The 22,470-nt window shown below is 35.0% G+C and overlaps 1 protein-coding gene across 3 annotated transcripts in view; it reads left to right on the top strand.

Moving 5' to 3' along the window:
• The window catches only part of LOC150106021 (TNF receptor-associated factor 1-like), a 34,945-nt gene that overhangs the window by 6,010 nt on the left and 6,465 nt on the right, over nt 1-22,470 (top strand). For all 3 annotated transcript variants that reach the window (XM_090393749.1, XM_090393750.1, XM_090393748.1), the window contains 6 exons: nt 2,543-2,599; nt 3,195-3,290; nt 6,983-7,027; nt 7,265-7,315; nt 18,152-18,214; nt 18,617-18,877. In XM_090393749.1, the coding sequence (XP_090249875.1) occupies nt 2,543-2,599; nt 3,195-3,290; nt 6,983-7,027; nt 7,265-7,315; nt 18,152-18,214; nt 18,617-18,877 (573 nt within the window). The remainder of the gene's footprint in view (nt 1-2,542; nt 2,600-3,194; nt 3,291-6,982; nt 7,028-7,264; nt 7,316-18,151; nt 18,215-18,616; nt 18,878-22,470) is intronic.

The following is a 22,470-nucleotide window of genomic DNA, read 5'->3' as shown; positions in this document are numbered from 1 at the left end:
TGATGATACAATCTTTTACCGAGAATTTGTGACTACTTTACTTCCTAGACCTCATATCAAGTTTGATGTTTCTACCATGCTTTGAAATTTTCTATTATTTTAATGTGTGTTGCATTCCATAGAAGATAAGATATAAATTATCACTTATACTGATGCTATTCGCTGTTCAATGACTTAGAATCAGGGTGACCACCCAGCAAAAATATTTAGTACTAACTTATGCAGAATAAAGGTACTAAATCTGAAAAAAAAAAAAAAGTACGAAATTTTTATTTGTTTTCGTTTCACTCTATTTAGGACATTTTACGATGTTACTATCTTATTTTGTTAAATACATTAAATCTTCAGAAATAGTAAAATCTGTAGATGAGCCTTCCCTCGATGAGCACCGATCGTGACATCTCCACGATCGGTCCTACTATACGGAGTCCCGTAATAATAATAAAAAAATGTAGTTCTTAAATGTGTATACTTTGACATTTCTTTAAAATAGGCCCTTCTATATGGACATTGTTAACTGCTACCTTGACAACAGTATGGTAAATTATTCAAAACTATTGTTTATTAGCCTCTATGGCATTAAGACACTCATCGAGGGATGTCATCACCAGGCGGAACAAAGTCAATCAATTCCTGAAACGTATCCAATAGCTGCATTCTGGCTACCTTCTTAGATGCTTCTTTCCAAACCAACCACTCTCCATGCAATGTCTTACTTTTCACTGAGTAATCATTACTCACCAAGCTCATGTGCACTTTCCTATGAAGGGCTCTTAATTTTGTTACATCTCCTTTCAAAAATCTCACCAGTCTCTTTCGAAGGCTACCTTTCAACAGCTTATGTTTCAATCATATCGCCCTCTTTCGTTTATCAATCAAACTCCAAATGATACACGCTTTCAATCCACAGTCATATCATCATTGACAGCTGCCTCTTTATTCAATTTAAGTACAGACTATCTGATTCTGCAAACTAGATCAGCTCATTGTATAGTAAAACCACATAGAGATCCCTATTTACTTCTCAACGTCGTTCTCACAACTGCAGATATTCAAGATAACACTAGTTGTGTAGGATAACGTAAATCTACTTCGCCCTTTTTTTCCCAGCAGAAAAAAGTTCCCCTGAAAAGCTTCCAGTCATCAAACAACAACCTGCAATCGTTTGTAATACTATTAACATAATGGTGGGTTTTTTCGGAACCTATAAAAATTAGTGTCTTCATGGGATGGGGGATGTTTGAGTATGAATAAAAAGGGAAAAGAAAGAAGGAATCAATCACTTCTTTTTGACTCTGCATAGTAGTAGTCCCAATACTGAGCTAGTAGAATGTCAGTGGGATATGAGACAACAATTTGATAGCGCCATTAAAGGCAAATTGTAATTAAATCATATCTACACTACTTGTTGCAGCTTATATAACAAATTGTGCTTTCGCAACTTGTCAAATTATTGGCTTCCTCTAGGAATTAAACTTGTGTCTAGAGAACGATATATAGTAATAATAATAACATAACCATTAAACACCTCCTTAATATCATATACATTTAGTCAACTGACCATGTTCTCCATCCAACAATGCATTCTTCAGCAAATATTTCTCTCCTACTAGCCACATAACGTAATACCTTTTCCTAAATTACTCTTCCTTACTATAGTGATCACTTTCAAGGATTAAGCGTTCATGTAACCATCATACTTTCATAGCTTTTCCCATAACTTTTTGTTCTTTTTTCCTTTGTAACCAAAATTTCATTTCTTCATTCATCCACATGCATTTATCCCTCACAATAGGCTTTCAATTTGCCACTGCAGGTATAAATATCTTTTTAACATGCATTTCCGATAACTTCTATTCGAGTTCTTACATGCATGGCAGTGATAATCATCTACCTTCTAATTCCGCATGCACTGCTGGTGTCCAAAACCTGACGAACACTATTTCTCAAGATTACAACCGCAAATTCAGACGAATACGCTGCTGGCAATTTGTATAAGTGACGATTTCAAGTAGAAAGCGGATACACATTGAAATTTCCGAACCGCGAAAAGGGGTCACTCAAGAGGATAAAAGGCAAAAGGCTGCGCTAAGCAAATTGTGTTCGAAGGAAGAGCTTTTCGTGAAGGAATAAAGTTGCAAACTTGGATGTCTTGTAACGTCTCAAAGATATCATCCAGATAATTTCACGCCGGCAAGAATTATTGGAAATCTTGAAGAAGGCTTGATTTTGCTATAGTTTGTAATTTCACATAGCGTTGTATCCACTCTGGGATGCGTTGCAAACCAATGGAATGTGTTATGTGTTCCAGACGTTTGCTAAGAGGTCGCCCTCCTCAATCTACCACGGAGCATCGTAAAGACAGGTGTTTGGTTACTAGACTCCTCTCTTTCTCTCTCTCGCTCTGTGTGTGTGTGTGTGTGTGTGTGTGTGTGTGTGTGTGTGTGTGTGTGTGTGTGTGTGTGTGTGTGTGTGTGTGTGTGTGTGTGTGTGTGTGTGTGTGTCACAACCTATGTTTAAACTTGTTTCTCTATATTTCTAGATGGATACCCATAACATATACGCTTGCAAATTTAAGGAGCTGGGTTGTGAATTTGAGGTAAGTATAAAATGATAATTAATAACATTATGCACCAAAATAGAGAGAATTATGATTAAAAAGTAACTTACTATTTATTTAAATAAAATTTTATAATGCGGACGTTCCTAAAAATATCGTCTTTCACAAACAGTACGTTTAGACAGCCCCATTCCCCACATCTTGATGCGAAGAATATCGGCATTCTCCTAACTTTTGTTAGGTGAAGTTTAAAATAAAACAAGTTATCTAATAAATAAATTTTATAACGCCTTTTATTCCCATAGACAGTAGGCGGAGGTCCTTCAGTCCTAAAGAACTTTTTTTTTCCAATATCGCAGTCAGCTGGTTTCAGGAAGGAGAGAGCCAGAATGAGCAGAAAGTGCTGTCATCTTGTGGCTTTAAATCCTAACAAATATGTGTAATGTGTGGAATACGGTAAATTTTATGATCGTCTTTTGGCACAGGCACCCATAGTTAATATTTCGAATCCATGAACCAATAAGTTGTCTCGTACTTTGATTATATGATTTATAATAAATGAAAATGAATTCAATAATCATCATAAAATGCAGTAAATAATTTTTGGATATCTTTTTATTTTAAATGACTACAGGGTAATCAGGATGAAGTCCAAAGGCACGAATTGTCTATAGAGGATCATGTAGACATCTTTGTATCAAATGTAATAAAACAGAAACAGACCCTGGAGGTAAGGATTAAGGAATAAATATATAAAAATATATGTTTGTGGGGGAGTTAAAGAAAATCCCAGTCGCATCTTCTGTTCACTACTATATAAGTGAAGAATTAAACAGTAAAACTGCGAATGGTACGTCGTCAAGTGCAATAATATTAATAAACTTCAAGGTGCATTAAACTCTATTTAATAAATTGAATATTATTTTAAATATTTAATTTCCTTGATGAGTCTAAGAAGTCCTTCGAGTTGTCCGTAATAATAATAATAATAATAATAGTGGGATAATTTACTTATTTAGAATAATATAATTTAATATTTATTAAAGAGTTGCGGTAGATGGCGCTGCGTGTAATTCATGAATTATGGTGCTTCTGTAAATGGTGGTTCTAAGAAGAGTAGGCTGCATAGAGTCGAACGCCCTCTCACTATGGCAACATTTGACAAATGCGAAATTGCTTTATATACTGTACATTGAATTAGAAATAAAATACAGGACGCTTCAAAAAATGTACGATTATAAAAGTTCAGTTATTAAAGAAAATATGTTTTATTTAAGAAAATATTCTTGATTCCCTGTAGCTTTGCCCGAAAATTCTTCAAATAATTCAGGAGTTAACGGGGTGGGAAATAAAATAGAAGTGTAAGCATAGCGATTCTCATTCTTCGAATGCATGCAACATGGAATTTGTTCCCCTTAAACATTCTCAAAAATTATTGAAGAGTAAGGCCAGTGTTTAATCAAATGTTAATTGTTAGATGAGATTAGTCTTTTCTGAAAAAAAAAAAAAAAGATGTCACCACGGACTTTTATTGCATCTCAGGAAAGTAAAGGTCTGGATTCAAAGGATCATCTTACCTGCTTTTTGATGGGAATACTTCAGGAGACTAAACTAAAGCTTTGTAGTTTATCACTATTCAAAACTGACTTCAGGATTGTTGACCAGGCGACATTGTCGATTATTTGGAGTTCTAATAAAAATTGATGGGTATCATCTGTACTGTTCCATGAATAGTTTGTAAATCACTTTGTTTAGGGCAGCAAACATATTTTAGGAAGAATAATTCTGCATTTAAAGTTTTATTGTTCTTCGGCGATGCACCACATCATCCTTCAACATTAACCAACTTAAAGCCAAATGTAAAAGTGGCATATTTTTCTCCTAATACCAGCTTACTGGTGGCATTAAGGAGTAAAAGCTCTTTGGTTAGAAAGACTTGGATTGGACTTCAGTCTACTTTTGCTAAGGATCTTTATCAGGCTTTTAAGTTGATGGTGAGTTAGACAATCTCATATGGAAGTGGTAGGAATTTCCTTCCAGAAATTCGGGTTGTTCGTTCCTCAAAACGAACCACGAAAACACACATTGACAAACAAAAAATACATTAAAACCAATTGTCTCATACTGTTTCATCCGATGGTGATGTATTTTCCATGTGGCTTCACTGCCTACGTATCATTCTCATCATATGCTAACTAACTGCAGCGTATGGGCTAAACGATAACTGCACCCTTCAAGCGATCCTATTTATATTGTATAATTAACCAAGCTCTAACAAATGCCAGTGCACATGAAACTGTCATTCTGAAAATTAGGAAAGAGCATGTCTTTTTAGAAGCAGTCAAAAACATTCACTAGCTCGAAATAAATAAAATCAACAACAGTGAACTACTGCCCATAGTTTGTCTGATTCAAAATATTCTAAAGAAAATAAAGATAAAATCGCCCAAAGTGGTAAAAATGGTATTTGGATAGGCCTTAGAATTCGATGCTTCAATGTAGAAGAGTTAACTGATTCTAATAAAGCTGAGCTGGCAAATGCTTTAATCGAAATCCAGGAGGAACTCGGGGAAGAGGAAAATGAAGACAACGAAAATAGCATTAATCATTTTAGAAAGGTTTGGAGAGTCAAACATCTTGCAAGTTCTTTATATCAAATGAAGTGGATTTAATTACACTTTTTGGTGATGGCAACTCGAAATAGAATTTTCCAGAGTTTTATGGTAACTAAGAAAATTATTAGAAAATTTCCAAACTAGTGATTCAAACATCAAACCATCGTAAATCAAGGATCTACATACTTCTTTTTAATTGTGTTTTGCAACATGAGCAGTTATTTGGTTTGGTTTGTTTCTGTGTCTTTGCATAAGTACATAGGTAACAGGTTATACCATAATTCGGTCTGATAAACTTTATTGAAATTCTGAAGTGGAATTCGTAAAATAATTTGTATCGCAATTCCTATTTTTGTTTCCATCAAACCATTGCAATAGCAGAAAGGGAAAACTTGTCAAAATTATATATTATTACAATAACTCTCCTTTTGTTGGATATGATTTAGTATAAAAATGTGATTTATAAAGACCCTTGAAGGCATTCATAGTTGAATTTTGTATTTGCATCACCAAATTTTTCTTGGTAACATTTTTCAACTTTCCATGGATCATTACCCTAATTGGGTTGAAATCTGATAATAGAATTTTCGAAATGGATAGATATAGAATTTCTGTTATAGTTTATTTAATTGTCTCGATTTTAGCTTCGAATATTTGTAGTAGTAAGCCACTTTTTAGCATATAAAGTGAATTGAGTTCTTGTTACATCCACACACATCGTTAAAGCCCTCAACAACTAAAATATTAACAATAAATTATTCAGTTTTGAACAGTATCATATTGTTCTATAAACACTTTAAAGAGTTTGCTAGTATGATATTTTATCTGGATAAGTGAGTATGCGCTGTTGCACAGAAAAGAAGATATCGAATGTTCTAAATGTTCTTCAACGAATGCTCTGAATTTGAATTTAACTTACTCCAAAAACACGCAGCAGCACTTTTCTTGCTTTAGACCCAGAAAAGCATAGTAACTACTAAGTAAAAATTGATACGATGTAGATCCCATGTCAAATTTTAGTTTCAGGGAAAGAAAGCATCACGTGATTACTGTACAACACAGTACATTTCTTTTTTTGATTTACTCTCAGCTTCAAGTTTGGCTGATGAAAGAATTTTTCCCATTATAATTATGTTTTTATTATCAAAACGATTTGAAATTATTATCATTATTACTTTAAAATTATTAATTAGTTAATGATAATTTATTCAATTTTTGTTAATTAACTGAGATTGTTGGGAACATCAAGAGTAATTGTAATAATTTAACTACCCAAGTCAAAATTGTAAAAAAGAAAAAAAGTGCGAAAGTATCGTACAGAAATGAATATTTTAAAATTAGAATGAAAGCAACGAAAGCAAGAAAATCCTGTTAGTAGACGGCAGACTGAAGAATAGAACAGAAAAACCTACACAAAATAAAAAAAAAATAAAATAAAATAAAAAACGCCTTTTATTTACCAAGCGAGCAAGCAAATCTGGTAAATAAAAGCACCAACTTTTACGGCTTTTGTTTACCAAGTTTAGCCCTAACTTTTTTTAAAGATCAATGGCCAGTCAGATACTGAAAACATTACTTAGGCACCTGGAACAGCTTTGTTATTTTGGGTCTTTTATTAGTCCTAAAAACAATTTTAGTAATTTTCTGTTTCTCTGATTCACACCCAGCATTCTCAAAAAATGTAAAAATGCCAGAAATTATTATTGTAAACTCATTATTCTGCTAATTATAAATTCATATATATTGTTAAAACTAATATGATATTATAACAATAATTAGGATTTTAGAATATAACTTAATCTTGCAGATCGTAACCGCAGAATGTGAATCTCTTAAAAACAAACTGAATGAGGTAAGATATGCACTTTTTTTTAACCATTTGCAAATGTATGTGAATAATTGGCGTATCTATGTGTGTGTGTGTGTGTGTGTGTGTCCAGCTACATTCATGTATTAACGTTTTGACTCAACTGAGGATGGCAATTAAAAAAATAAACTGAGATTGCGTGATTATATTCTCATTCTTATTCCATTGTATTTTTAACCCAACTAAATGCGTTTCAATTTTTTTTTTTTTTTTTTTTTTCAGTTCTTTGAGAGTGGGAACACAAGAGTTGCTCTTTTGGAGGAAAAATACTTAGTAAGTTATTAAATTTTTAAATCAAAAAAATTTTTAAATCAATATAATTTATTTTGATAATTTATTATCAAAATAAATTATATTTATTTTGATAATAAATTTGTGTAATTTGAAAATTATACATGAACAGAAAACAGATAATTGAAATTATCTGTTTTCTCTCTCAATTAAATGGTCACTGTTCAAGTATTTATGAGGAGGCCAAATTTTTCGTTTTTTTTTTTTTTTTTATTCATGCTTAGTTTATCTCTAATTTTTGCAAGAAATATGACCTTAACTACAAGATAATATAAAAATAGGATAGCTCACATTAAATCTAGAAAGGCAAAATGTGCAATCTTTCTCTATTATTATGACTTCCGAGATTCCGTTAGCTCAGTTGGTACAGACTAAGCCTTTTGGTCGGAAATACCCGGGTTCGATTTCTATCATGACGTGAATCTGGTACCTTTCGACTAAAGGTGAGTTAGTCAGTCTCATATGGGATAGATGGCGGGGGGGGGGGGTTCACCAGAAAACTCGGGTTTTTCGTCCCTCAGAACAGACAAACAAGCCTCGTGAATACACACAGATTTACAGTCATAAAATATACATACCTAATTAGGTGTGTATAAAATATATATACCTAATATCCTAAGCAAGGATACTACCTATATTAAATCATCGATCACTTCTGTTAATTGCAGTAGTAAAAACAAGTTGACCAGAATCAAACGTCTAAAACAATGTGATATCTTCGGACAAAAGTATTTGGATAACGCCATTTAAAATATTGTCATTTTAAATGGCGAATGATGTCAAACGAATGATGTCAAAATAACCATGGTGCCTTAATAATATGTAGAACCTCTTTTCGCTGCATTGGCTGCTGTAATCCTGTGGGGTACATACTTCCACAAGCTTACGAAAGCGATCAATGGGATTTTTGGACCATTCCTCCTGTACACATGCAATGAAGTCTTGGACTATTGTCCTGCGACGTCCATTGACTTCACTCGACGTTCCAATTTATCCCGTAGATGTTCAATAGGATTGAGATCAGGGCTCAGTGGAGGCCAGTCAAGTGTGGTGACGTTCATGTCCAAAGACCTAGAAACGCCATAAAGTACGAAGCATTGCATTGTCCAGAATATTCAGATGCCGCTTGGAATTCAATGTTCGTGGCACCAAGGAAACATAGGACCATATCGTTCACCTTAAGGGGCGTTCACCGGACATCTGCCACACCCACATCCCTCCATCTTCTCGGTGGAGAGTGTAGCGTCATTTGTCGCTCCATAACACAGGTTTCTAAGCTTCCTCGTCCCACTGCACACGCTCCTTGCACCACTCAAGACGACGCTGCATGTTGGCTCGGGTGATGTGGAGGTTGAGTATTGCGGCTCTACCATGGAAATCCATGGTGTGAGCCTCGGTTCTGAATAATTTTATGTAGATTTGTGTTTCACTTGGAACTCCGCATTCATCGTGTCAGCAGAGAATAACGGATTTTACATATTATCCTTCGTAGTACCCTATGGTCACGTTCGGTGAGTGTGGTGCGTCGTCCACTGCAGATATCACTTGCAGTTGACTCCCTGCGCTTCCATCACAATATGGTGTCACTGATTATCGACCTGGAATGGCCCAATTTGTCAACAGTTTGTCGAACAGATAGAATCGCAACGTAGCGTCCTATCACAAAGCCTCTTTCAAACTCCGTTAGTTCCCTACACCAACGAGTTAGACAGATACAGTTGCACTAACTTTGAAGCATCATATCCTACAATTTCTACCGGCTACAAACATGTGACTGGTTACATGGCACGATGCACATTGCCCATGAGGGTGTTAACTTCTTTTTAAGCAGTGTGCTGCAATGGAGGATATTATGGATACATCCATATTTTATAACGAAATATAAAAAGAAACTTTAAAAAGTTTTGAAATTTAGTAGAGAGTATATGCAATTATAACCCGCGGCAATAGATTTGCCTTGGTTTGAACCACTTCAGACATATTATATAAAATATTTGGCTATAAAATAGGAATGTATCTATAATATTCTCTATTATTTTTTAATTAATAATGTAAAATATAAAACTTTACCTCTAGACATCAGAATATAATTATACACTTACCAAATGTTTACTTCGTATTAATTTAACTTCTTCACACAGGAAATGTAACAAGAATCAGTCCTTTAATTGGAATGTTATGTAGCGTTATTTTCGTTTGTGACAACGTTGATCTTCTAAATTCATGTTTTAATGTCATTTAAGTCTAATTTCATTTTATTATGATATATAACATATAAAATATGTAATAATAATAAATAATAATATATATATATATATATATACAGGGTGTTCGGGATAAATTTGACATATTTATAATTAATTATATTTTTCCGTAAGTTACATGTATTAACACACACTTCTCTTCATTTAAAAGTTTGGACCCTTCTTCATTCATATACAAGATGTCAGAAAGGATGGAAAGCTGGAACCCACCTGAATCATGGAAGAGAATAACTTGTATCATGATGATTCGTGCCCGCCATCAAAATAAGGATATTACGACTGCTGCCCAATGCTCCCTGAATACAGTAAAAACAATCAGGCATGAACTAGAGACTTGCAATGGTGACTACGAGGATGTAGCAAGAAGAAAGATCCCTAGCAGACGATCTGGTTGCGTTCGTACAGCAGAATTCCTCGCAAATCTGCAGGAACAGGTGTTGAAGAACCCTGGCATTGGAATTCGGGCTTTGTTCGTGGAGTTGCTAACTGTAGTCAAGCCCTGGATAACAAGGGTAGCCAATGGTAGGCCGTATGTATGGCAGCAGGATTCGGCCCCTTGCCACACCTCTGGGAAAAGTCAAAAATGGTTGTCTGAAAATTTCTACGACTTCACCAGTCCAAATGTTTGGCCTCCAAACTCCCCAGACCTTAACCCCATGGATTATTTTGTATGGGGCGCAGTTGAAAAAGACACCAATCGCACTTCCAGTAATACAAAAGCCCAGTTAATGGATAAAATTAAAACAGTTTTTGCGGCCCTTCCCAGGGAGACTGTAGCATCAGCTTGTTCGAGGTTCCGAAGCAGAATTGAAGCTGTGATCGATGCTAATGGTGGTTATTTTGAGTAAATCTTGTTGATAGTATTGTAATTAACTCTGCCTGTAATGTTTTTTTGTCAATTCATTAAATTTAATAGATACAAAGAAGATTTTCTTTTTCCTTACGAAACTGTCAAATTTATCCCGAACACCCTGTATTACATATTTTACATATACAAATCAAATTTTGATTTGTATATATATATAGTTGAATAGCAAAGCAAGATTTTGATACAAATCAAAATCTTGCTTTGCTACTCAACTTCGGACTCGCACCTACGAACTACTATATATATATATATATATATATATATATATATATATATATATATATATATATATATATATATATATATATATATATAATATATAATATTATATAATATTATAAAATGTGTAGCCTGTGTAGCTCAGTGGATGTGGTGTTTGCACACCACCGCGCTAGGCCGCACGAAGGAAGTTTTGGTTTCGAGTCTAGTTGGCGACTAGAGGAAATTTTTCTAAGCCTTTTTTCGACCGGTTCCCGAGTTAGTCGATCTCTGGCACGGGCTAGCAGGTTTTTCCTCCCGGAAACTCGGGTTTTTCGTCCTGTAAACTCAAGAAAATCGACCGTAGAACCCACATTATTTCAGACATTAAATATATTGTGTTAGGGTTAGAGACCACGAGATGGCGGCACATTTGAGCCGTCTCTCTTCACTGCGTACCGCTTAATTAGTGATAACCTTGGGCCATCTGTCTCTGATTGGGTACCAGTGGAGATTGAACTGCCCACTCAGTCTCCAAAAGTTAGATAGGGCTAAATGGCCTCGCCTACTCCCGTATATACGGGAATAAAAAGGCGTTAGCTGATTTTTTTTTTTTTAATATTATAATATTATTATATTTTATTATAATTATTATAATATTATATATTATAATATATAATATTATATAATATTATATAATATTATATTATATATAATAATATATAATATATAATATATATATAAAGGACTCAACATGGTTTTGAGTCCTTTTAGGATCCCTTAGTTGTTTACTTGTTTTTATTATTTTGTCAGATTATTAGGTTTGTCAGCTTTTTACTGGTTTTATATTATTTTTAATGTTGTTCTTTTTTAATTTGCTAGTTTTCAGTGTACCCGCTGGGTCAACAGAGACCTATTTCTCTCATCTATCACTATTTTACTCTCTCTCTCTCTCTGGTGAATTTCAGCGTCATTTTTATGCTCATGATGAGAGACTTGAACTCACACAATATATATCTTTAATTAAAGTTATTTATCCATCTTAGTAATAGAATTTCTGGTGATAATTTGTGTTACAAATCAAAATCTTGCTTTGCTACTCAACTTCGGACTCGCACTTACGAACTACTGTTCGTATTTATATAATATAATATAACATAAAACATTAGTACCAGGGACGGATTAAGATTTTATTATTATTAATACTCTTATACTTATTTTATTATTACTCTATTCTTGTTATTAATATTATTCTTGGGATTACTTTTCAAAATAATGAATCCACTTAGCAATTCGTACTGCTGAACAGAAACTGAAAATGTCCTAATTTTATTTATGGGGAAAAAAAGTATATTCATAAAAAAAAATATTTTTATTGTCTAAACTTCAACATGTGATATCTGTAAATTACTGCTGATTAAATAACTATACACCTATGCGTAGTTATTTATTAACAGTAAATTAATATTACAATTTTGGTAATAACAAGAATGCAACAATTATATTTATATTAATTGCATTAATTAGGTCGGTTTTGCCTTAGTAATTTATTAACTTTTTATAATAGAGTTTCAGCTGAGTTGAACAAGGGGAATGTATACACAGTCCTACTTCCGGATTTTGCTAAGGCATTTGATGGGATAGCCCATGGAATAATGTTAACAAATTAGAACAAATGAGGATGGATATTAAACTGGTGATGTGGATAAGAGAATGGGTCATGGATAGATACCAAAACGTAGCGTATGGATGAGCACAGTCCAGGATGAAGCAGGTGCCAGTGGTGTTCCACAAGGCTCTATGCTTGGACCATTATCGTTTAATTTGTACATAAATGATATTGGAAATGACTTGAAGGGAGATATTCAGTTTTTTGCTGCTGATGAAAAGTTGGGTAGCGCAATAATTATTTATTGAGTTACTCAACTGATTTAAATTAGCTACCAAATTGGGCAAAATTTAATGGACGTCAGTTCAACATGGAAAAGTGCAAAGTTATGCATTTTGGGAATAAAAGATTACCAGCTGTGTACTACATTGATGGAACTGTGCTCCAAGAGATTGATGAGGCTAGGTACTTTGGGGTGTTAGTGGATAGAGAGTTGAAGTTCAGAGGGTGTTCAAGATAGCTCATATGATTATTTAGTTATTGAAGAACATACTACCATGCAGAGATAAAAAAAGTTATTATTCCTCTTTATAAGGCGTTGATAAGTCCGCATCTGGATTACTGTGCTCAGGTCTGGTCGTCTGGATTCCTTGTTGACGTGGAAGTGGCAGAAAAGATTCAGAGGAGAGTGACAAAGTTGGTGAGTGGTGTAGGGTAAGGAATGCTCCTGCATTCGTAAATTGAGAGTTTGTGGGTTAACAGAAGTTGGTTGATAGGCGGAGAAGAATAGATTAATTATTATATTATTATTATTATTATTATTATTATTATTATTATTAATATGGTAGAGGGCACTTTAGCAGCAAGCAGTCGCAAGCACGCTATTTCGATGCTCCCATATTTTAAGTTGCAATGTAGATCTTTTCTTGTGAATTAAAATTTAAAGTACATCAGTGAACTCCGTTCTTCAAGACGAACATATAGATATAAAAACTGTAAGTATCTGTTAAGTAATAAGTAAAATATAAGTATTCAAAATTCGAAGTATACGTTGGTCAACTACGCGGGAAGAGAACAAAGGAGGACGCCATATTAGAAAATACAGCAAGATCGTCAAACAAGAAATATGAAGTGCTACAAATGCCAAGAAGACCTAACGGGGGAAGAAAACCACGTAACATGTAGGAACTGCCAAAGAAACATGCATTTTTTATGTTCAGGATTGTCCGAGACTACCTGGCAGCGAAAATCAAACAAGAATCGTGACGAGTGGAAGTGTCCCCATTGCAGAGATAACAAAGGAACGTCGCCTTCGACCGCAGGCGGAAAACAGCCAACGCAGAAAACAACCGCAGACAGTAAACAGCTATCAACAACAGAGGGAATTAAAAACAAAGAAAACAACAACGGAAACCCAGGTGAGCCATCTTTAAATGCATTACTTGAAAATAGATTACAAAACCTAAAAGACTGTTTAATCGATTATGTTGGAGAACTATTTAAAAAACATACCGCACAAATTACAGAAAAATTTAACTAATACGAGGCATTTATTAAATTTAATAATAACTCGATAGAAGATATGTTACAGACCGTTAGAGAAATTAAAAACTGCGTCAAAGAGCTAACTGAAAGACAGCATAATTTAATTAAAGAGACAACGGACCTACGGCAAGAACTAAACTCTCTAAAGCAACAGTACGAGCTCTCAAACCAACAGCAGCACAAAAATGGCCTCCTCATAAATGGTCTCCCAGAAATAGCTACGGAACCTCTAAGAGACACTGTAATACAACTAAGCCAAAAAATCGGCTCCCCCATTGAACAAAGAGACATCCAGTCAGTGCATCGGTTACCACAAAAAAGGAAAAGAGAAAATAATACCCGTCCTTCTCCCGTTGTAGTGCGACTCACCAACAGCCTAACAAAAACTACACTTATAAAAGCTAGCAGGATTAAAAATCCAGTAGTAAAGGATCTGAAAGGAGACCACGACAACACCCCAATATACTTGTCTGAATACCTTACTCCACACTATCAGAATATATTCTACCAAGCAAGGAAAGTAAAAACAGAAAACAATTACCAGTTTATATGGATAAGAGACAGCAAAATGTTCCTTAGAAAGACACAAGACTCAAAACCAATCGAAATAAAATCCGTAGATGACCTCAACAGGCTGTCACATTGAAAGGAATATTGACAACTCGTAAAGAAGGACCAGCACCCCAACCAACATGAATGCACACCATCAAGCAGACGTAATCACCCCGGAACATGATAATTGCCACATTCTGAAATCAATATCAGAATGGAAACAACTGACAATCCCCAAAAAAGGACTATCTATTCTCCACATCAACACCAGAAGCATTCAAAAATACTGGCTGACCCTGCAAGCTTATCTGAAGGAAGATATAGACGAAATAGACATTTTAATACTGACTGAAGTATCTACGACAAACGAAGAGGCATCCTCCTACCAAATGCCACACTTCCAACAACACAAACACTGCAGACAAACAAAACGAGGCGGTGGTATAATAATATTTACCAAACATAAACTAGAAGTAACAGAAATAAACTATTAATTAGAATACGCAGAAAACATATGCATCGAAATTAAAAACATCAAACAAGAAAACTCCCTGATATTAAACGCAATATACAGACCACCCAACTTAAGCACCACAAAATTCCTAGAAGAACTAAACAGATGGCTTTCAGCCACGAAAGTAGGCACCTCAAAATACTTGATAATAATAGGAGACATTAATATAAACATTAGGAACATAAATAACAACACAGAACAATACCTAGACCTATTATCGGCATATAACATAACCCCATCCATACAGTCGTATACACGAGAAGAGATAGTCGGAAACACAACAACCTCAACCTGCATTGATCATATAAATATAAGGGCCCCTCCAAACAGCCACACAGCAGCCGTCATAACACGCAAACTAGCAGACCATTATTTCACAGCATTGCAGTTACACACTGAACCAGAACCCATAAAAATCACTGACACTACAAAACAGTATCATAGCATTGTAAACGAAGCAATAGTGAACGATGAAATCAGAAAAACAGACTGGATGCAGATAGCATCTTTAGACTCTGCTGAAGCTGTATATAATAATCTTAAACTTGCATTTAACAAAATATACAACAACGCATTAACAAAAATAAAAATACGTCCCCAAACGAAACAAAATCCATGGATAACAGACAACATACTAACAGACATACAAAGAAAAGATGCCCTATGGAAACAACTTAAGAAGTCACCGAACAATATCGCTTTAAAAGCTGAATACAAAAGAAAACGGAATCTCCTAACAACCCAGATTCGAACGGCAAAAAGAAACTATTACAGCAACAAATTAACAACAGCACAGAATGACATAAAGGAAACCTGGCACCTGATTAATGAAATGCTGGACAATATACACCGAACCACTGCCACAGAAACAATAAAACACAGCTTTGCCTGCGACCCCAAATCCCTCAAACAGTTGGCAAACAACTTTAATCAGCACTTCGTGAACTTCTGTCCAAAAGCTACAAGAAACAACCTTTCCTCACACATACGAACATTCTCCACTAGGTCCACGAGCAACCCAGTCGATGTGGTTCCCCACAGTAACAAAAGAAGAACTATCACTGGCTATTCAACAAATTAATCCTGACAAAGGACCGGGGATAGACGGAATCAGATCAAAAGACATCAAGAAACACTCAACCGACCTACTTCCAGTTATACAAAAACTGTTAAATAAAATCTTCGAAACGGGACACATACCTGAAACACTGAAGACTGCATTAATCACACCCATACACAAACAGGGAAAAAGAAACATAATAAGTAATTACAGACCTATCGCCACGCTGCCTGTAATCAACCAAATCATGGAGCGCATTGTACATCAGAAACTCTCCACATACGTTGAAAAATTTCAAATCATACCCAAAACACAATATGGCTTTCAAAAAAATAAAGGAACAGCAACACTCCTGGAAGATTTCACAGATCTAATAAACGCTGCATTGGATAAAAACAGAATAACATTAGTGGTATTCATTGACCTAACAAAAGCATTTGACACACTAACACATAAAACCTTGTTAACGAAACTTACCCATATTGGAATTGGAAGTCGTCTACTCCAGTGGTTTAAAGCATACACGAAAAACAGAAAGCACATCACACGTATAGGATCAGCACACAGCAAAGAGGTACATGTAACCTGTGGAGTACCGCAAGGAGCTGTCCTATCTCCCATTCTATTTAACATATACACACACGACATAAGCCAACTCCCCCTAAAAAGTAAAATCTTCCAGTATGCAGATGACACTGCCATAGTATCCATTCACAACACTGCAAAAATCGCTCACAAAAATATGCAACACGACATCAATCAAATCACTAACTGGTTAACCGAAAACGGCATATATATAAACCCTGGAAAAACAAAGCTAATGATATTCAAAAATCCCCAAACCCTGTCCATAGAAACTAAATATCTCACTATCAAACATTCATCCTCCTATACACAAAGTGCAGAACCTAAAATCACAACCATCACACAGGTGAAAACAACACGCTACCTTGGACTTCACTTCGATGCAGATCAAAGTTGGAATAGCCATACAAACTACCTACATACCAAGCTTAGGATAATAGCAAGCAAACTATACAGATTAAAAGACATTGCCCCAACCCACATAAAAATACTAATCTATAAAGCATTATGTGAAAACATTTTAAGATATGCAATCACATCATACGCATTCTGCGCAGACTACAGACTTAACAGGCTACAATGGTTGCAAGATAAAATGATAAAACTGATATTCTGGGAACAACCCACTCTTATGCAGGAAGCATGGACAAAACACAAAATATTTAAGGTGAAACACTTACGCCACTACACAGTCATGTTAAAACACTACTACAGCCCCACATATAGAGTAACCAGAACAACATATCAAATAACAAGACCACAGTCAACAAACTACATAACATATAAGTACAACAATCACTACGGCAAAGCCACCCGAAACTTCTATGTACCTGACATGATAAACAAACTGCCGTTCGACAACAGAAACCTAGGAACATACAGAGAGCTGAAACAGACACTATATAAATATTATAGCGAGAATGAAAATTAGAGCAATTCCTGTTTCTCTCCCCACCACCACACATACACACACACACACAAACCTACGACAACCCCCCCTCTCAAAAAACTACCACTACAAGAACACAAAGAAACAAACACACCATGTCTAAATCCGACCCTATTTGCACAAAAAAAAAAAAAAAATTATTATTATTATTATTATTATTATTATTATTATTATTATTATTATTATTATTATTATTATAGTGTTGCCTAGAATTTACAGAATATGTTATGTAATTTATTAGATAGGTAACAAACTGTTAAAATTTATTATTATTATTATTAGTAGTAGTAGTAGTAGTAGTAGTATCAGCAGCAGTAATATTATTATTTTAATGGCTAATATAGCCTGCTTTCGTTTAGGAGTGCCCCTTTTTTTTCTAGTTAAAGAAAAAGGGGAGGCACTCCTAAACGAAAGCAGGCTATATTAGCCATTAAAATGCTAATTTGTTTTAGAGGAGTAACATGGGAATTTTCCCAAAAATAATTCCTGCAGTAATATTACTTAATTATTATAATTAGCCATCTACAAAACATTTTTGAAATCTGCATCAATAGTACAGTGAAATTATGCACTAAGGGATACGTTCCTTAGGTAATAGTTTGGAAACAAATATAAAATCATATTATAAAGAATGTATGGTTGAATATTATGATTTATTCTAAATTTTCTTCCAGAATCTAAAAGCACAGCATTTGTTTCTGAAAAAGGAATACAAGGAAGCGATTGAAAAGGCTCAAGTGAGTGAAAATAACCAATAATTGAGACAGTAATTTCTAAACTTTCCCAGTTTAGTTTTAGACATCAAAATATCATAGATACAAGTAGCACTGTAAATAATATTATTTTGCTATGTTTATTGGCATCGTATCTTTTGATCACCTTCACTGTTGAGTTAAAATGATCAAAAGAAGTTGATAACCAGAGCCAGCCTTAACCGTATGGTGTCTCCAATTCCTTTCCCCCAGTCCTCCCCACCCCAAAAAATTTCAAAATTGGGAAATTAATTTTGAAATTTTTCATATGTGATTTGCATGAAGATTTTTAAAAATCTTCATACGAAGATTTTAAAGGAAGATTTTTTTTAAAAAAAAATCTTAATACAGATTTTTTTTTTTCCGTTTATTCACTGTTCATTTCAGGAAGATGTGCGTAGAGCATCCTCCAATGGAGAATATGTGTGGCGCATCACCAATTATTACCAAAAGAAAGCAGAAGATGCCCTACAAACATCCTTCTGCAGAGCATCTCCAAATTTCTACAGCAGTCCGTATGGCTACAATCTGAAACTCCAAGCGTGTCTCAATGGGTTTAATGAGGCGAGAGGTACACATCTGTCGCTGTTTGTTTGTGTCACTAAAGGAATGTATGATGACATTCTCCCATGGCCTTTCAAACATAGGGTAAGATATTATCCTAATTTTTTTTTTTTTTTGTTTATCTTGAAATATTAAAAAAACTTTATAAAACGACACCATTCTATTGAAAAATCAAAAATATTAAAAAATAAAAATTACATGTTACATTTCATACAAGCAGGGACTGAAATTAATTTCAGTTAGTGTTTTTGCAGATGTTAAGATTTATATCACCATTTGTTGCGTTTAATCATGAAGTACATATATTAATTAAGGAGAGGATATATCCATATTGAGCCTCTGTAGCTTATTTGGTTTTGACGATCCCCTTCGATTGGGAAGACCTGGGTTCAAATCTCATCTAGGACGCGAAGAACCTTATTTTCAACTCACAGTAGCTTATCCGTCTCATACGAAGGAAGGTAGAGTTATCTTCTCCGACTCCCAAGAAAAAGTCTTCTTATTCATGGGGGGGGGGGGGTGCAGCAGAGAAATGGCAAGTTGGTTGTATTGAATTGCCGGAAACCTCTTAAATAGGGGACTCAGTCAGTCAGTGGGTAGAGTGATTGAGAAAACTTTGCAGGAATACGTTGTGTGTCAAGAAAAAGCAATATCTCAGAGGGAAAAAAAATACTAGTTCCAAAATTGACCACCAGGGGCGTTGTAAACAGCAAATGCATGGAATTTGCATATATATATATCACACGACCCGGCAAGCGGGTTTAAAAAAAGAGATGGACACAGGATTTTTCCTTCATTCTAGTTGTTAATACCATCCACAGTGATGGCACCAACATGCTTTGATTTTGCTCGTGAAGCTAATGTCTTACACAAGTGTCCTGATAATTCTGCGGGAGATTCAGCATTTCTACCCAGTGCCTCGTGAAGCGCCCGCCACGAGCGCAACTAGCTTTGGAGCGCAAAACGTAAAAAATAAAAATAAATAAATAGATATCAAAGTCCACTATTTTATATTGTATTTTTAAATTTCGGCAATATGCCGCTTTAGACACACAAATTCTACAACACACTGCAACTCATCTTGATGGAGTTAATACTAAGTATTTAACATATTGCATTTAGTAAAATTTAACATGTTACATTTAAATTTTTCAAAGTTAGATACTTGCCACAGGCGCTTCATATCCTCGTTACTGTACTGTTTCTACCCATTCAAGATAATCCTAACAGAGAAGTTGCTCTTGCAGGACTATGAAAGTCGAGCGACATTCGCTTTAACATTCCTTGCTCGAGTACAGTTGGACGCTGTGTGGCCGTGGATGATCGTGTGAGGAGATGAGGCTCACTTTCACTTGAACAGAGCTCAGGTATGGTAATCTGGTATGTGCTACTCAAAACTCATATGCAACCCAACATCACGTTTCCCCAAAATTATATCTTTGCGGTAACTTTTACAGCTTCGTTTATCATTGGACTATTCTTCTTTGAGGTCATTCGCCAGTCGGGGATCGGTAACCTGCTCAGTTACTGCCGAGAGGTATCGCGATATGATAAACAATTTTGTTGCACTACAGCAACGCCTCTGCATGGATTGTCATTTTCATAGGATAAGCCCCCCCCCTCCAAATATCGTCAATCCGTACACGAGGTTCTTCGAGAACATTTCATGAAACCAGAGAATCAACCAGGCCTCAAAGTGCATCCTTTTGTATGATCACGATAAATTCCATCTTTGAGAAATGCCCAGAGCCGGAAGTCACTGCATGGCTGCCTCGTTCACCTGATCTGACCCACTGTCTTTCGGCTCTGGGCATTTCGCAAAGATGGGATTTATCGTGATCATACAAATGACACCGTTTGTAGCATACTGGGAAGATCAGTACATTGGACAATAGAGCCCGTGAATACATAATGGAAGTGAATAAAAATGTGTTATTTATTTATGCTCGTGTCGCTTTTGTCCTTCTTACACAGAAAAAAGTATTATATTCTATATTCGGTACATCGTACAGCGCTCCGAGTAGTGAATTTTGGAACTACTTTTTTCTTTTTTTTTTTTTTCCTGTAAGATATCGCTTTCGCATCACGCAGCAGTGCACTGAAGAAAGCTGTTCGCCATATTTTTTTCTTTTAAATCAAGATATGCAAAAAGTTGATGCACGCATTTTCGTTTTTGCATACAGTATCAAGATATATGCAGTTATTGTATGAGCTTAACCCACCTTTACCACGAGTTGCTTGTCATGTAGTCGAATAGCATTTTCGAGGCAACTCTTGAGAGAGATGTCGAACGTTTGATGACTTCCCTAGGAAAACTGTGGTTTAGAAGCAACAATTAAACTTTTTAAAATATCTTCGGAATTCATACAAAAAAAAACCCTTAGATTTCTTCGTTATGGAGAAAAAAAAAACGGTTGTTTGCTATTAAAGAATAAAATATCATGAGTGATGAAAACCATCGAGTTTTAATTATTTAACAGAAATTTAATTATATTATATAATTCTATTCTGACTTTTTGATGAAAGGGGTGATTGTTGATCCCTCCCCCTGAGATCCTTGATGATGATGATTTTTTGACAGGTGAAAGAAAGAGAAAAAGCAGCATTCAAAAATAAAATATCCACATATATATTCAATAATTTTTTAATATAAGACTATAAAAAATTAAAATATTGTTTGATAAGAAATTAAACTTTTATTGTGGTTCATCCACAATAAAATTTTCAATTCTTGTATAATAGTTATTTCATTACAAATCTTAATATTATATAAATAATATTTTGTTATATATTATATTTAATTAGAATTACTCAATAATTTGCATTTATTCAATAAAATAAGAAAACTAATGAAAATAATTTTCTAGCACCATTTATTTATTTATATAAATGCCATATATAAGCATTTGGGACGAGAATTCACATTGTCGGATGATGAGACTGAGTGGAAAAATGGCGGCTCGCGTGTTAGTGTTTTGTGTCGTGTGTTATTGATGGTGAATTGTGTATTTGACTGATAAGTTTTCAGAGATTTATGCTTATATTCATTAGTAATATCAGTTATTTGCTTGCCGCAATAAACAGGCATTTTACATTTTATTTCCCATACAAGGTAAGTCAACTGACTTCGCAAAGGCGATACGCTAGGCCTACTGCCATTAGTGTCGTTGTTGTATTTTAACATCTTGTTGCTAGTTGACGCGCCTATGCTTGATATTGCTGGTAGTCCTTTGCGGCTGCGGGATATTTTACAAAAACTTCTGCTGGCAGGTCTTTAGACCTGCGGGATATTTTATTAACGCACATACGCAACTAAATCGATATGAGCGTGCCTGACCTGGACGTATTTGCTGATCTGCTCGAAAGAGAGCCAGCTCTTGAACTCATTGATAAACTACAAAAGAAGTTCAAGTTGACATGGCCTACTAGCATGATTGACCCCGACACTATTATTGAGTCACTCGATAAAAAGCTAGCACTCAGTTTTATTAAAAAGCTCCTCAAAAAGTTTGAACGGGATTGGCCCGGCTACTTAAATTTGTATTCCTCACCTGAAGTTGAAGTTGAGGAAAATGAAGACTCCCCACAAGTGGAGGAAAAACTCAATCTAGTTGTCTCTACCTCTAATCCTTCTGATCAAGAAGAAACTCACGCACGTAAGAAGAGAAAAATTCTTG

Source organism: Typopeltis vanoorti, chromosome 6 (assembly GCF_054136105.1).
Source record: "Typopeltis vanoorti isolate ZY-2024b chromosome 6, IOZ_Tvanoo_1.0, whole genome shotgun sequence".
Lineage (NCBI taxonomy): Eukaryota > Metazoa > Arthropoda > Arachnida > Uropygi > Thelyphonidae > Typopeltis > Typopeltis vanoorti.
This window is presented reverse-complemented; position numbering and strand designations above follow the sequence as displayed.